Below are 14,622 nucleotides of genomic sequence, written 5' to 3'. Positions count from 1 at the left end.
CCATCAGTGCTACACGGTAAAGCCACAAATTTGGCCCGTCGCTGCTACCGGGTTAAGTGAGCAGACTATAGCACAGCAGCTCCACACAGTAACAGTATCCGCATCTTACTTGTGGCGTACTGGATGAGGACCCCCGTGTTGTGGACGTATTTGTCTCGGTACCAATCTGCTCCGAACTTTAAGTCGAGGTTTCGTACACGTTGCTGAAAAACAAATATCAGTAACTCATCAACAATAGATACTACCATACTATATCATTATAATATAGAAATAGGATTAACGAAACTTATTGGTAGCAGATGCAGAAGTTATCCAGCATCTTCACTTTTAACCCTTTCAGTGGTAAACTATTAAAAAATCTTCTTGCAATTATTTACCCCTTTCTTATGACCCTGACTCTTGTGAAACTTATCTGGTATTTTTTTTAAGCTTTCCTGGTGTTCTATGGTTAGCAGAAGCATTTAGTAAACATTCCTTTCCCTACTGGTTGTTGGACTTTCTTAACCCCTTGACTGTGGATTTCCTACCAGAAGACATCACCAAGCTACAGAAATGGATCAAAAAGTGTCTGCTACAATTCAATGAAGAAAAATGAAAAGTCATGCATCTTGGGAGGGGATATCCAGCACACCAATACCACATGGGAAACACTCCACTATCCACCACAGAGGCAGAGAAAGACCTGGGAGTATATGTTACCAGGCTACCAGTGAAGGACAAATCCGTGCTAATCACAGCGGATGGGTTAAGCTTTCCCTATGTTCTATATTTAGCAAGAGCATTTAGTAAACACTCCTTTCTCTATTGGTTGTCGTACTTTGTTAAGAAATAGCTGACAGTCACCTTAACACTGGTGGTGAAGTTGAAGGTCGTGGAGGTGTCAGTCTTGTGGTAGGTGAAGGCCTCGTAGATATCAACACGGTAATTTGTATCCTCAAAGTTCTCTCCAAAGTTAAGCTGTATGCTGTTTTCCCTTGTCCCAAAATGTACCTGTGGGAGACAATGCTTATATTAGAAAACCATAATATTAACGAAAACAAACAAAAAATCAACACAAACAAAACAACAAAAATGCAACTGAAATTATTGAATGTGAAACTGTACTTACACAATATATCCAAACTCCTTAGATCGTCCAGTCATTCAGAATATCCATTTTAATTCACTCAACAGCCTGATTGCAAGTTAATGTTATTTTCGTTTATTCATCCTGGCATTCTCCTGTCTTTACACTTCTTCCAAGACAGGAGGTGTGGGGAAGTTTTGATTCGGACTGATACCACACCATATGTCACACCCAGCCACACTACACCACATATCCAGTCACACTACACCACATCACACCCAGCCACACTACATCACACAACACCCAGCCACACTACACCACATATCCAGTCACACTACACCACATCACACCCAGCCACACTACATCACACAACACACAGCCATACTACACCATACACCCAGTCACACTACATCACACCACACCCAGCCACACCACACCACATATCACACCCAGCCACACTACATTACACACCATACCCAGCCACACCACACCACATTATTTCATTCAGTCACACTACACCAAACACCACACCCAGCCACACTACACCCAGTTACACTCTCAGCTACACCACACCAGACAAAGAGGAGATGTTTCCCAGCTCACCCTTCTCAGCAGCTGCCCCTCAAAGTTGATATTTGGAAACTGTGAGAAGAAGAATCGGACACTGAGTTCCGTCTTGATGTCCGAGGCGGCTGAGAGTGACTTGGCCCACCGGTATTCTGTTTTGATGCTCTCCTCTGGTGATGACTCCTGCAATGCAACATGAAGCTGGATACTACAACAGGACAATGGGTCGTCTTTTAAAACATTTCGTCGCCCAAGTTAACACATTAAAGTTGACAGCAAATTGACAACCTGGACTGCAAAGAGTGAAATGCCAGAATCTTCTCTTTACTACGCTTCCACACAACCACTGGGAAATTAATCCAAACAAGGAAAGGTTTGCCGGCGCCGGGGATCGAACCCGCGACCAGCGTAACGGGAGAGCCACTCCTTCACCAGTTGGCCAAAGAGGTACCCCACTGGTAGAGGGAGTTATGGGAGGCTCGCTCATCAGGCTAGTCGTGTTACTACAAGAGGAGTGTATCAAGGAGCCTCTCCACCCAAAATTGACCTCTCTTATGCCCTCTCATTCTTTTTTCTTTCATCAGAGGAGTGTCTACAGGCTTTTATTGTTGCTGTTTTGTTTGTTTTCCCTTGAGCTGCCTCCCTCGCTGTATATAAAAATAAAAAATAAAAAAAAAGACCCCCGAATGCCCTTACCGACGGTCTGTAGAGAGCCTCCAACCTGCCGGTCAACTCCCCCTCACTGAAGGTCATGTCGCCCTTGACGGTGCCGGCGGCCATCGTCCAGCCGCCATTCTCTCTGGGCAACATACACTTCACCTGCAAGTCCACCTCCAGCAGCTCTGTGTTGCTGTTCAGGCGCCGGTCCACCATGCCTGAGGTACGGTGAATAGGAGTGAGCTTTTATATATTTTCGCATTTCACTTGACTTGTGTGTGTGTGTGTGTGTGTGTGTGTGTGTGTGTCTGGGGGGGGGGGGGCAGGGGGTGTAATTACCTAGTATTAACCCGGTAGCAGCAGGGATCATGTTTTTTAATGGTCCCTCTAAGCGAGAAAAATGAGAAAAAATCATCACTCACACAAACCACTTCATAATACCTATATATCAAAGCATTTGTGATCAGTTTATGTATCATCTATTTTGGGGGGTTTATATCATGGCACAAATTTGTCGTAAAGCCACAAATTTGTCCGTAAAGCCACAAATTTGTCACGGTAAAGCCACAAATTTGTCCCGTCGCTGCTACACGGTAAAGCCACAAATTTGTCCACGGTAAAGCCACAAATTTGTCAAAGCCACAAATTTGGCCAGTTGCTGCTACACGGTAAAGCCACAAATTTGTCCCGTTGCTGCTACACGGTAAAGCCACAAATTTGTCCCGTCGCTGCTACACGGTAAAGCCACAAATTTGTCCAGTTGCTGCTACACGGTAAAGCCACAAATTTGTCCCGTCGCTGCTACACGGTAAAGCCACAAATTTGTCCCGTCGCTGCTACACGGTAAAGCCACAAATTTGTCCAGTCGCTGCTACACGGTAAAGCCACAAATTTGTCCAGTTGCTGCTACACGGTAAAGCCACAAATTTGTCCAGTTGCTGCTACACGGTAAAGCCACAAATTTGTCCCGTCGCTGCTACACGGTAAAGCCACAAATTTGTCCCGTCGCTGCTACACGGTAAAGCCACAAATTTGTCCAGTCGCTGTTACCGGGTTAAATAGGACTAGCATTTGTCTGTTGTAATCCTGTACTCATGTCTTTTTTTTTTTTTTCTAATTCACCATGGCCTGATCATGAGCTGGACTCGTCTATTATAAAAAAGTTTTGTCCAGAAAAATGAGCATTCATAAAACCAATCTCAACCTAATCTTATTTGCTAATCTTAGGTATCCTTACCTACCAATCTTAACCTGACCTTACCTACTAATCTTAACCTGACCTTACCTACTAATCTAGCCTTACTAACCTGACCTTATCTACCAATCTTAACCTGACCTTACCTTCCAATCTTAACCTGACCTTACCTACTAATCTTAACCTGTCCTTACCTACTAATCTAACCTTACTAACCTTACCTTATCTACCAATTTTAACCTGACCTTACCTTCCAATCTTAACCTGACCTTACCTTCCAATCTTAACCTGACCTTACCTTCCAATCTTAACCTGACCTTACCTTCCAATCTTAACCTGACCTTACCTTCCAATCTTAACCTGACCTTACCTTCCAATCTTAACCTGACCTTATCTTCCAATCTTAACCTGACCTTACCTTCCAATCTTAACCTTAGTAACCTAACCTTACCAATCAATCTTAGCCTGACCTTACCTGTGACCTTGATGGCATCCTGGCCGCGGTAGGTGACGGTGAAGATGGGCCTGAACACGTTTCTGCCCTGCTTGCTGTGGGCGGAGAGGCCGGCCGTCAGCGTCGCAACCTCCCGCCCATTGAGGTCGATGCTGAGGTCTGCCCTTCGCTCCCTGTCGCCATCCACGTACCGACCTGACAGCACCCATGGTAGGTTAGGTTAGGTTAGACATCTAGAGGTTAGGTTAGGCATTTACAGGTTAGGTTAGGCATTTACAGGTTAGGTTAGACATTTACAGGTTAGGTTAGGCATCTAGAGGTTAGGCTAGGCATTCACAGGTTAGTTAGGCATTTACAGGTTAGGTTAGACATTTACAGGTTAGGTTAGGCATTTACAGGTCAGTTAGGCATTTACAGGTTAGGTTATACTCTAGGGAAGGAGTTATCAATCAAGTGGAAATTTCAGGCTTTCAGGGGAACGACATTCTGATTCTAAAAAGGGTACGTTTGGACTTGAGTGTTCCAGTGTGTAAACACTGAATAGGCAGCGTGGCAAATGTGTAAATGCCGACCAAAAGCACCTCCACATTAAAGTTAAGGTTGTTATTCATAGTAAGGCCTAACCTAACCTGTAAATGCCTAACCTAACCTGTAAATGCCTAACCTAACCTGTAAATGCCTAACCTAACCTGTAAATGCCTAACCTAACCTGTAAATGCCTAACCTAACCTGTAAATGCCTAACCTAACCTGTAAATGCCTAACCTAACTTGTAAATGCCTAACCTACCCTATAAATGCCTAATCTAACCTGTAAATGCTTAACCTAGCCTGTAAATGCCTAACCTAACCTGTAAATGCCTAACCTAACTTGTAAATGCCTAACCTACCCTGTAAATGCCTAATCTAACTTGTAAATGCTTAACCTAACCTGTAAATGCCTAACCTAACCTGTAAATGCCTAACCTAACCTGTAAATGTCTAACCTAACCTGTAAATGCCTAACCTAGCCTGTAAATGCCTAACCTAACCTGTAAATGCCTAACCTAGCCTGTAAATGCCTAACCTAACCTGTAAATGTCTAACCTAACCTGTAAATGCTTAACCTAACCTGTAAATGCCTAACCTAACCTGTAAATGCCTAACCTAACTTGTAAATGCCTAACCTAACCTGTAAATGCCTAATCTAACCTGTAAATGTCTAACCTAACCTGTAAATGCAATGGTTCGAAGCTTTGACCCCAAGGAACCACCCCGAAGCCTGCCTGACGCGCCCCGAGGTATATATTATAACCCTGATTACTCCCTCATATTGTAACAGACAGTGTGACCTTAAGGACAACACCATGTAATAGAATGAAGTACCTGTGGGCGGCAAGTCTGTCTAATTTCCCAAAAGAACTCAAATGTACAGGCTGGGCACTCTGAAGCCGCCATGTTGCTAGCGAGGATCTGTCTTTGCAACGGATATCTTTTCTGTTTTCATTATTTTATTCCTTAGTTGTTCTTTATCTGACTGCTTTGTGTGTGGGATGTTAAGTTGTGCCTAGTCTTTGTATCGGGGGATCTCTATAGCTTGCTTCTGGTTTCAATTCTGAGTCATATTACTAAACATTTCGTCCCCCAAGGCCCAAGTTCACCTATTTGACAATGCTTTCGTATGACTTTAGAGCATTTCCAGGAGTGTTTTTATGACCCTGATGGTAGATTGGCCTTTCTTCTGTAGTATGAACATAAAAAAACACTCATTAGATCCTGATTGATCCTCTCTTAGGCCTTTAAAAATAACTGAGGTGAGAAGTGAAGGTATCTGTAACCCACTCACCTCTCGCGGACACGTTGGCCTGGGGGGAGTGCAGGTCAAGGTATATGTTCTGGGACCCGAAGTTGACGTTGTAGCTGATGCTGTGTTCCCGAGGCGTTGCTGTGCCCGGCGTGTTCACTGACAGCAGGAAGGTACGGTACAGCTGCGGGCGTAGAAGGAGGAAGTAAAGTCTACGGTACTGCCCATGACTGTTTCACTTACCACTTAAATTCTAGGTCTGTTTCGGTTGATATATATTTCTTAACTTATATTTTTTTAGTCTATCCAAAGAGGGAAAAGTCTACAGTACTGCCCATGACTGTTTCACGTACCACGTATATTCCACGTCTGTCTTATTTGATATATATGTCTTAACTTGCACTTGTTTTAGTTTATCCAAAGAGGGAAAAGTCTACGGTACTGCCCATGACTGTTTCACTTACCACTTATATCCCAGTCTGTCTCAGTTAATATATATTTCTTAACTTATATTTTTGTAGTCTATCCAAAGAGGGAAAAGTCTACGGTACTGCCCACGACTGTTTCACTTACTCCGTATTTTCTGGCTCTCGGTTAATAATTTTTGTTGGTGTGTACTTCTCAGCTGGTATCATTTTAGTCTATCCAAAATAAACATGTGATTACAGTGTTATGAAGAGGAGGAAGATATTGAAGAAGGAGAAGAAGAAGAAGAGAAAAAGAAGATGATACAGTGTTATGAAGAGGAGGAAGATATTGAAGAAGAAGAAGAAAAAGAAGAAAAAGAAGAAGAAGAAGAAGAAAAGGAGGAAGAAGAAGAAAAAGAAGAAGAAGAAGTAGAGAAAGAAGATGAAGAAAACGCTCGCAACACTAAAACAAGTACAACACAATATCTTTCTGCCCTTCTAACACTAAAAAACAGGTACAACACAACACCTTTCTGCTTTCCTAACGCTAAAACAGGTACATGAAGACACCATTCTGCCCTCCTAACGCTAAAACAGATACAACAGAACACGTTACCTCTCGCCTCTCCCACGTGTACCGAATCTGGTAGGTGGTGAGTGTCGGGTCCGTCTTATGGAGAGCTACTTGCAGCTGCGCGGGGCCTGTCAGCGGGAAGAAGGGGCTCTCGGGCACGCGGGAGGCATTTGGGTACTGCACATTCCAACACAGCTTCGCCCCCAACGTGTCCTGGTAGCCTGAGCACCCGACCAGCTCCATGCGGTCACTAGTCACGCCATCCAGCTCCTCGCGGGACCTCTGCACCGCTGCCTCGGCCGACCCGTGAATGAGCACCAGACTCGACCTGACCAAGACGATGGGAGCAAAGCAAAGTTGCCAGATTGTCGTACTCAGCCTCTTATATTTACCGACTTCCGACCCAAAAACTGTCTCGTGGACCCCAATAAGGAGATTCACTTAAAATTATCGTTAAAATAGTTAGTTCCTGATGTTTCTTGGCAATAGTTAGGCGTCAGAAACCGGTAAATACTATGGTCTGAGTACGACAATCTGGCAACGGCGGAGCAGAGTCACCAGAATATCACAGGCAATGCATTTCTCGGTTTTAGACGCCCGAAGTGTCATATCCAAACATATACCGATATTCAGTTACTTATTGTACAAAATGATGTGTTTTTGCATTAGTTATGGCCCAGAAACCGGAAAATACAGTGTGGTGAGTATGATAACGCTGGCTAAGAAATGCGTGGCGAGGTTGGTCATGTGGAGCTTCAGAGATTATTTACTATGGGTCAAAAACGTCACTGTAAAAACGTTCATCCGTTGAGACTAAAGCAGAATGAATAAGAATGACCCAGAAACCGGAAAAATACAGTGTGGTGAGTATGATAACGCTGGGTAAGAGACATGTGGCGAGATTGGTCACGTGGAGGCTCAGAGATTATTTACTATGAGCCAAAAACGTCACAGTAAAAACGTTCATCCGTTGAGACTAAAGAAGAATGAATAAGAATGGCCCAGAAACCGGAAAAATACAGTGTGGTGAGTATGATAACGCTGGGTAAGAGACATGTGGCGAGGTTGGTCATGTGGAGCTTCAAAGATTACTTACTATGGGTCAAAAACGTCACTGTAAAAACGTTCATCCGCTGAGACTAAAGCAGAATGAATAAGATTGCTTATACACACCCATGCTCTAACTTGACTTTACCATCCCCTTACAATCGACCCTTATCTGTGAAGGCAAGAGGACGAACACTCACGATATATTGACGATGTCCATCTTGTCCCTCGGCATGGTCAGGTCCACCCGCACAAGCTCGGAGCCGTTGACGTCGAACCTTCCCTCGACCACCGTGGAGGAGTGCAGGAGGACACCAGCTGGGCCCCGGACTGCGCCACGTGACCGTCTACTATCATGGAGCCCACCACTTCCACCCCGACGCTGGACAAGCAGAACGAGGGGAATGATTAGGAGGTTTTTAAACATTTCGGCGCCCAAGTAAACATCATTGACAAGACGTTTGTAGGAGTTTTGGGCATTTCCATGGGGTAGTTTGACCCTTCTCCTGCACCGTGAACCCCAGAAAACACTCAGTAAACATCATTGACAAGACGTTTGTAGGAGTTTTGGGCATTTCCATGGGGTAGTTTGACCCTTCTCCTGCACCGTGAACCCCAGAAAACACTCAGTAAACATCATTGACAAGACGTTTGTAGGAGTTTTGGGCATTTCCATGGGGTAGTTTGACCCTTCTCCTGCACCGTGAACCCCAGAAAACACTCAGTAAACATCATTGAAAAGGCGTTTGTAGGAGTTTTGGGCGTTTCCAGAGGGTAGTTTTATGACCCTTCTGGTAGTATGACACTTCTCCTACACCGTGAACCCCAGAAAACACTCATTAGGACTCGACTGGTATCCTTTTCGATCTTTGGAAATAGTTGAAGTGAGGGGTGGAAGGTTCTGACAATACCTACCTTAGTTCTGGAAATGGGTTTTGTCATGGGTAGCTGTTTTCTATATAGGAGCTTAAAGATACCTACCCCATAATCAACCATACCAACCGTAACTTTTAAAGGAGAGGGAGCGAGCTGACTTGACCATAATATATTTTTTTTTACAGCAAAGGAGACAGCACAAGGGCACACAAAAAAAGGAAACAACAATGAAAAAAAGCCCGCTACTCGCTGCTCCTGTAAAGAATCCAAAGAGGTGGCCGAAAGAGCAGTCAGATACGTGAGAAGAGGTGTCCAGATACCTTCCTATACGGTGAACTTACTAACCTAGGCTTGAGTCTTCCGCTGATGCCGCCGTGACCCTGTAGAATGTTGAATATGTCGATCTTGCCGCTGGCGTGCAGGTCGAGGGCCACGCTGGCGGTGACACTGAGGTTGAGCGGCATCCCGGCGGTGGTTGGGATAATGTAGGCGGACTCGACGGCCAGCCAGGACTTCTGAAGGTTAATGTCCTGCGGGGGGCGACGAAGGAGGTTATATGTGTGTGTGAGTGAGTGAGTGTGTGTGTGTGGTATGTGAGAGAGAGAAATGTAGAGATAGAGATATATAGAGATAGAGATGGATAGATAGATAGATGGATAGATTGTGTACAGTAATGTCATTCTATTCAGCATAGGGGAAGAGAAGGATGTTATATACAGTCTTAAGTACGATAATTAAAACTCCTCCTCCTCCTCTTCTTCTTCCTCCTCCTTTTCTTCCTCTTCTTCTTTTTTCTCCTTCTCCTCTTCTTCCTCATTCTCTTTCTCTTTCTTTCTCTCTTTTTCTTCTTCCTCCTTCTCCTCCTCCTCCTCCTTTTCCTCTTCTTCCTGTTTCCAGTTTCCCTTTCTCTTTTTTTTTTCTTCGTCCTCTTCCTCCTCCTCCTCCTCCTTCTACTACTACTACTACTACTACTACTACTACCATTGATCCCTCCACCCCTTAACACTCACTCACTCACTCACGAAACCCTACCGACCCAACACACACACACACACACACACACTCCTTCCTTCCTCTCTCCTTTCCTCCCTCGCTCACCTCTCCACTGTTGAGTCTTCGTATCCTCTCCGCCGGGTTGAGCGTGTTGAGGGCGCGAACCACCTCCTGAAGGCCGTGCAGGTGGCGGTAATACATCTCATTGCCAAAGGTCTTCATGTGGAAAGAGATCTGACCACACGAGGAGAGGGGGAAGGGAGAAGGGGTTGTGTTAGATAGTTAGTTAGAGTTACTTAGATTAGAGATAGAGATGGTTAGAGTTACTTAGGTTAGATTAGAGATAGAGATAGTTAGAGTTACTTAGGTTAGATTAGAGATAGAGATAGTTAGAGTTACTTAGGTTAGATTAGAGATAGAGATAGTTAGAGTTACTTAGGTTAGATTAGAGATAGAGATAGTTAGAGTTACTTAGGTTAGATTAGAGATAGAGATAGTTAGAGTTACTTAGGTTAGATTAGAGATAGAGATAGTTAGAGTTACTTTGGGTCGTATTAAAAGACATATCGCAGCCCAAGAACACATATTTGACAAGACTTTCGTAGGAGTTGTGGGCATTTCCAGGGGTAGTTTTATGACCCTGGTGGTAGTCTGACCCTTCTTCTGTACCGTGAACCTGAAGAAACACTCATTAGAACCCGCCTGACCCCCTCTTTGACCTTTAGAAACAGCTGATGTTAGAAGTGAATACCCGATGAAGCACTTACCTCAGCCTCCTTCCCCATGTGTTTCTGCTTCCTCCCGGTTCTCGATATGATCTCCCGGAGCTTCGGGTTGGGCAGCGGAGGGTCTTCAGGGCCTTGAGGAGAGCGGAAGAACAGGGAATCCAGCTCGCGGTCCCATCCCTCGATCCTGGCGCCGATCTGCAGAGGTGGAGGCAAAGGGGACGGTAAGGGTGGTAGGATAGTACTTCCATTCCGTCTTGTTTGGCCTCTTATCTTCCTTGGCGATAGTAATAGTGATTTATCCTCCGCTCCTTTAGACTACTCTGTTATTATGGTGATACCCTGCATTAATATATCCATCCCTCTTTGGTCTCTCTCTCTCTCTCTCTCTCTCTCTCTCTCTCTCTCTCTCTCTCTCTCTCTCTCAACCACACACGCCACCCTACATCTCTCTCCCACCATCCCTTGCTGTTCCTCCTTCCCTCCACACCTCCCTCCACACAAACTCTTCCATTACTCCTCTCAATATTTCCTGGACAAACAACACTTCTCAAGAATCTGCTTTGGTCACACGGAAGGAAAGAGTAAAGGCCTTGTGTGTAGCTCCTGTAGTAATCTTGCCCCAGAGAACACATCAACTCTATAGACTCCGAGCGTTGCATCGTCAACTCCAAGCTGCGTCAAGCTCCGTCGACTTTGCTCCTTCAATACGAGGTCACGTGCCAGAGCAGCACCCAGTGACTGTATCTGCCAAACAGAAATGGCGGCCCCACAAGACGACGTGGTTTTCATCCAATGCCTGGCCCGCGTGCCCGACACTGGCATGCTCAAGCGCTTGTCCAAGCTGCGCCTCTCCGTGAAGGAGCCCCTCGCCTGCTTCCCTTGTTTCTCCCGGCGGAGGACCATCGTCACCCTCAGGTTCCCGGGGAGCGGCGCCTGGTGCAGGCACCCCCGGGACGGGATGTTCGAGCAGTGCTCGGACTGTGTGGCCGTGAGCCTCGACAAGTTCCGGCACCTGGAGGAGGACTTGGTGGTGACGGTGACGATATGGCCGCATCACCGGGTGGACCATACCCACTTGTGTCAAAGACTCGGGGCCTTCCTGGACCGCCGGTGGCATGACTTCTCACAGCTCCTAAACACAAATTTTCTCCCCCACTCGTAGTAGTAATTTCAAGGATCACACGGAGCACCTTTAAAGTACAGGTGATACAATGTTCGATCAAAAATAAGAAAAATTTAAATCTCAGTAACCAAAGAAAAGTCAATGAGAACTTGTTGGTGAGAATAAGCAGCGAGCAACGATGTTTTGTGGTAATAACACCGTGCGGGAGCTATGTGTGTTATGTTGCTGTGATGAGCCCCGCCAACAACCCTCTCAGAACTCAAGCTTCATCCACCTCAACCAAGTAACCTTGTTGATGCACTCCACCATGAAGGCGCGGCTGTTGAGGGTGTTCTGGAGCGGCACGAACTGTGAGCCGAGCTTGCGGAGGCGGATCACGTCCCGCTCGGAGACGATGCCCAGGGCGGGCTTGCAGTTGTCGCCCACCGGGATGAACATGAGGCACACCTTGCCGCCCTCCACCTCCACGGGGTGGTCGGACCCCAAGTGCCGTAAAAGACTCGGTTTGTTCTTCTTTATCCAGGCGGCGTAGGCGTACTTCTCGGCGGCAGCGGCGTCCTGTGCTCCCCTCAGTGACTCCTCCTCGAAGTTGTCCTGCAAAAGAGCGAGTTCCCGCTCCTCGAGCACACGGCCGTCGTCTTCATACGAGGCCCCGCGACGGCAGCGACCGCCCTTCGTGACCCCCAAGGCCCCCGGGGCACACAGCACAATTATGGCCAGCAGGATCCTCATTCCCAGCTTTAGAAAACACAGGATGAAATAATGAGCAAAGCTAAATGTTTACGTTTGCCGCAGAACTTTGAGTCGATGCAAGACTGGAGGATGTGTGTCACCCATTGTTCCTCGAAAGTTGGCAGCGTTCTGTTCTCACGCCACCGTTGCCAGGTCATCGTACTCAGAGCATCGTATTTACCGGTTTCTGACGCTTAACTATTGCCAAGAAACATCAGGATCTTTTAACGATAACTATAAATGAGTTTCGTTACAGGGGCCCAGAAGACGGTTTTGGGGTAGGAAGTCGGGAAATATAAGCGGCTGAGTACGACAATCTGGCACGTTGTCTCTCGCTGCATAGAGGCGGGCGTCTGTGGGCCGCAGGCAGGAGTCGTGTCATGAGACGCAACACTCGTCAATGGACTGAAGTGCCTTGTCTTGGCCGGGCAGAGCAACAATTGATTTCTTTCCGTCACTCCGTCCCCGATGAATGCTCGTGCCAAACTTCTCGCTGCTAAACGTGTACGTAAATCATAAAGAACATTGGCAAATATACCTTCAACACATAATGCAGGCCAGTGCCGCAGAACGAGAAGAATGAAAAGAATGTGAGGGAGCAGTGACAGACTCTCGCTTGTACCAAAGAAAAGAGATTGCACACACACACACACACACACACACACACACACACACACACACACACACACACACACACAACGCTGAAAAGTTATAAAAAAAATGAGAAAGAGAGGAAAAGAAAGTGAGAGAATAATCTTACCTCGAGAAGGTTGAGGGAGTGGCCGAAGAGGTCCGTGGTGAAGTTGAAGGTCGCTGAGCGTGGGACGTAAGACTCCTGGGAGAACACAACGTTGGCGTCCACGTTGGCGCCTGTACGAGGGACACACACACACACACACACACACACACACACACACACACACACACACACACACAGACACACACACAGACACACACACACACACACACACACACACACACACACAGACACACACACACACACACACACACACACACACACACAGACACACACACAGACACACACACACACACACACACACACAGACACACACACAGACACACACACACACACACACACACACACACACACACACACACACACACACACACACACACACACACACACACACACACACACACACAGACACACACAGACACACACACACAAAAAAAAAAGATAATCAATGTAGGTTTATGAGCAGAAAGATGAACTGATAACTAAAACAGTGATATATGAACATAGATTAAAAAAAAACACAGAAAAATAATAAATCCAATAAAATGACACTGATAAACAGCTAGATAATTAATTAATAACTCATGAGTGACCAACTATTTAACCAACCACCTAACGAACTAACTAGCTAATTAAAACATGGGAAATAAGAAAACATATAGGCTGTCACTGAAATCCTATAATCCTATAATCCTATAAGAAAAATAATCCTATAATCCTATAATAAAAATAATCCAATAATCCTATAAGAAAAATAATCCTATAATCCTATAATCCTATAATCCTATAAGAAAAATAATCCTATAATCCTATAAGAAAAATAATCCTATAATCCTATAAGAAAAATAATCCTATAATCCTATAAGAAAAATAATCCTATAATCCTATAAGAAAAATAATCCTATAATCCTATAAGAAAAATAATCCTATAATCGAAAATAATCCTATAATCCTATAATCCTATAAGAAAAATAATCCTATAATCCTAAAATAAAAATAATCCTATAATAAAAATAATCCTATAATCCTATAATAAAAATAATCCTATAATCCTATAATCCTATAATCCTATGATCCTATAAGAAAAAGAATCCTATAATCCTATAATAAAAATAATCCTATAATCCTATAATCCTATAATCCTATAAGAAAAATAATCCTATAATCCTATAATTCTATAAGAAAAATAATCCTATAATCCTATAATCCTATAAGAAAAATAATCCTATAATCCTATAATTCTATAAGAAAAATAATCCTATAATCCTAATATCCTATAAGAAAAATAATCCTATAATCCTATAATCCTATAAGAAAAATAATCCTATAATCCTATAATCCTATAAGAAAAATAATCCTATAATCCTATAAGAAAAATAATCCTATAATCCTATAATCCTATAAGAAAAATAATCCTATAATCCTATAATCCTATAAGAAAAATAATCCTATAATCCTATAAGAAAAATAATCCTATAATCCTATAAGAAAAATAATCCTATAATCCTATAATCCTATAAGAAAAATAATCCTATAATCCTATAATCCTATAATCCTATAATCCTATAATCGTATAATCCTATAAGAAAAATAAGAAAGCATACAGGCTGTCACTGAAATCCTATAAGTAAACGAAAGGGTACCACGATTAACACAGCCAAAAAG

The 14,622-nt window shown here is 44.2% G+C and overlaps 1 protein-coding gene and 1 long non-coding RNA gene across 2 annotated transcripts in view; both read right to left on the bottom strand.

Moving 5' to 3' along the window:
• The window catches only part of LOC126988003 (uncharacterized), an 89,539-nt gene that overhangs the window by 50,985 nt on the left and 23,932 nt on the right, over positions 1 to 14,622 (bottom strand). Inside the window, 13 exon segments of the mRNA XM_050845733.1 lie at positions 110 to 203; positions 844 to 990; positions 1,670 to 1,816; positions 2,330 to 2,508; positions 3,961 to 4,134; positions 5,763 to 5,904; positions 6,744 to 7,029; positions 7,949 to 8,057; positions 8,060 to 8,130; positions 8,970 to 9,154; positions 9,723 to 9,851; positions 10,385 to 10,540; positions 12,961 to 13,070. Of these exon segments, the coding sequence (XP_050701690.1) occupies positions 110 to 203; positions 844 to 990; positions 1,670 to 1,816; positions 2,330 to 2,508; positions 3,961 to 4,134; positions 5,763 to 5,904; positions 6,744 to 7,029; positions 7,949 to 8,057; positions 8,060 to 8,130; positions 8,970 to 9,154; positions 9,723 to 9,851; positions 10,385 to 10,540; positions 12,961 to 13,070 (1,929 nt within the window).
• Positions 4,441 to 5,730, bottom strand: LOC126988012 (uncharacterized). Its single transcript, XR_007741379.1, has 3 exons — positions 5,129 to 5,730; positions 4,864 to 5,028; positions 4,441 to 4,703 (listed from the first exon to the last, which is right to left on the bottom strand). It is a non-coding gene; the product is annotated as an uncharacterized LOC126988012 (long non-coding RNA).

The sequence above is a fragment of the Eriocheir sinensis genome, chromosome 67, assembly GCF_024679095.1.
Source record: "Eriocheir sinensis breed Jianghai 21 chromosome 67, ASM2467909v1, whole genome shotgun sequence".
NCBI lineage: Eukaryota > Metazoa > Arthropoda > Malacostraca > Decapoda > Varunidae > Eriocheir > Eriocheir sinensis.
The sequence above is the reverse complement of the archived record's forward strand: the minus strand, read 5'-3'. Positions and strand labels throughout refer to the sequence as shown.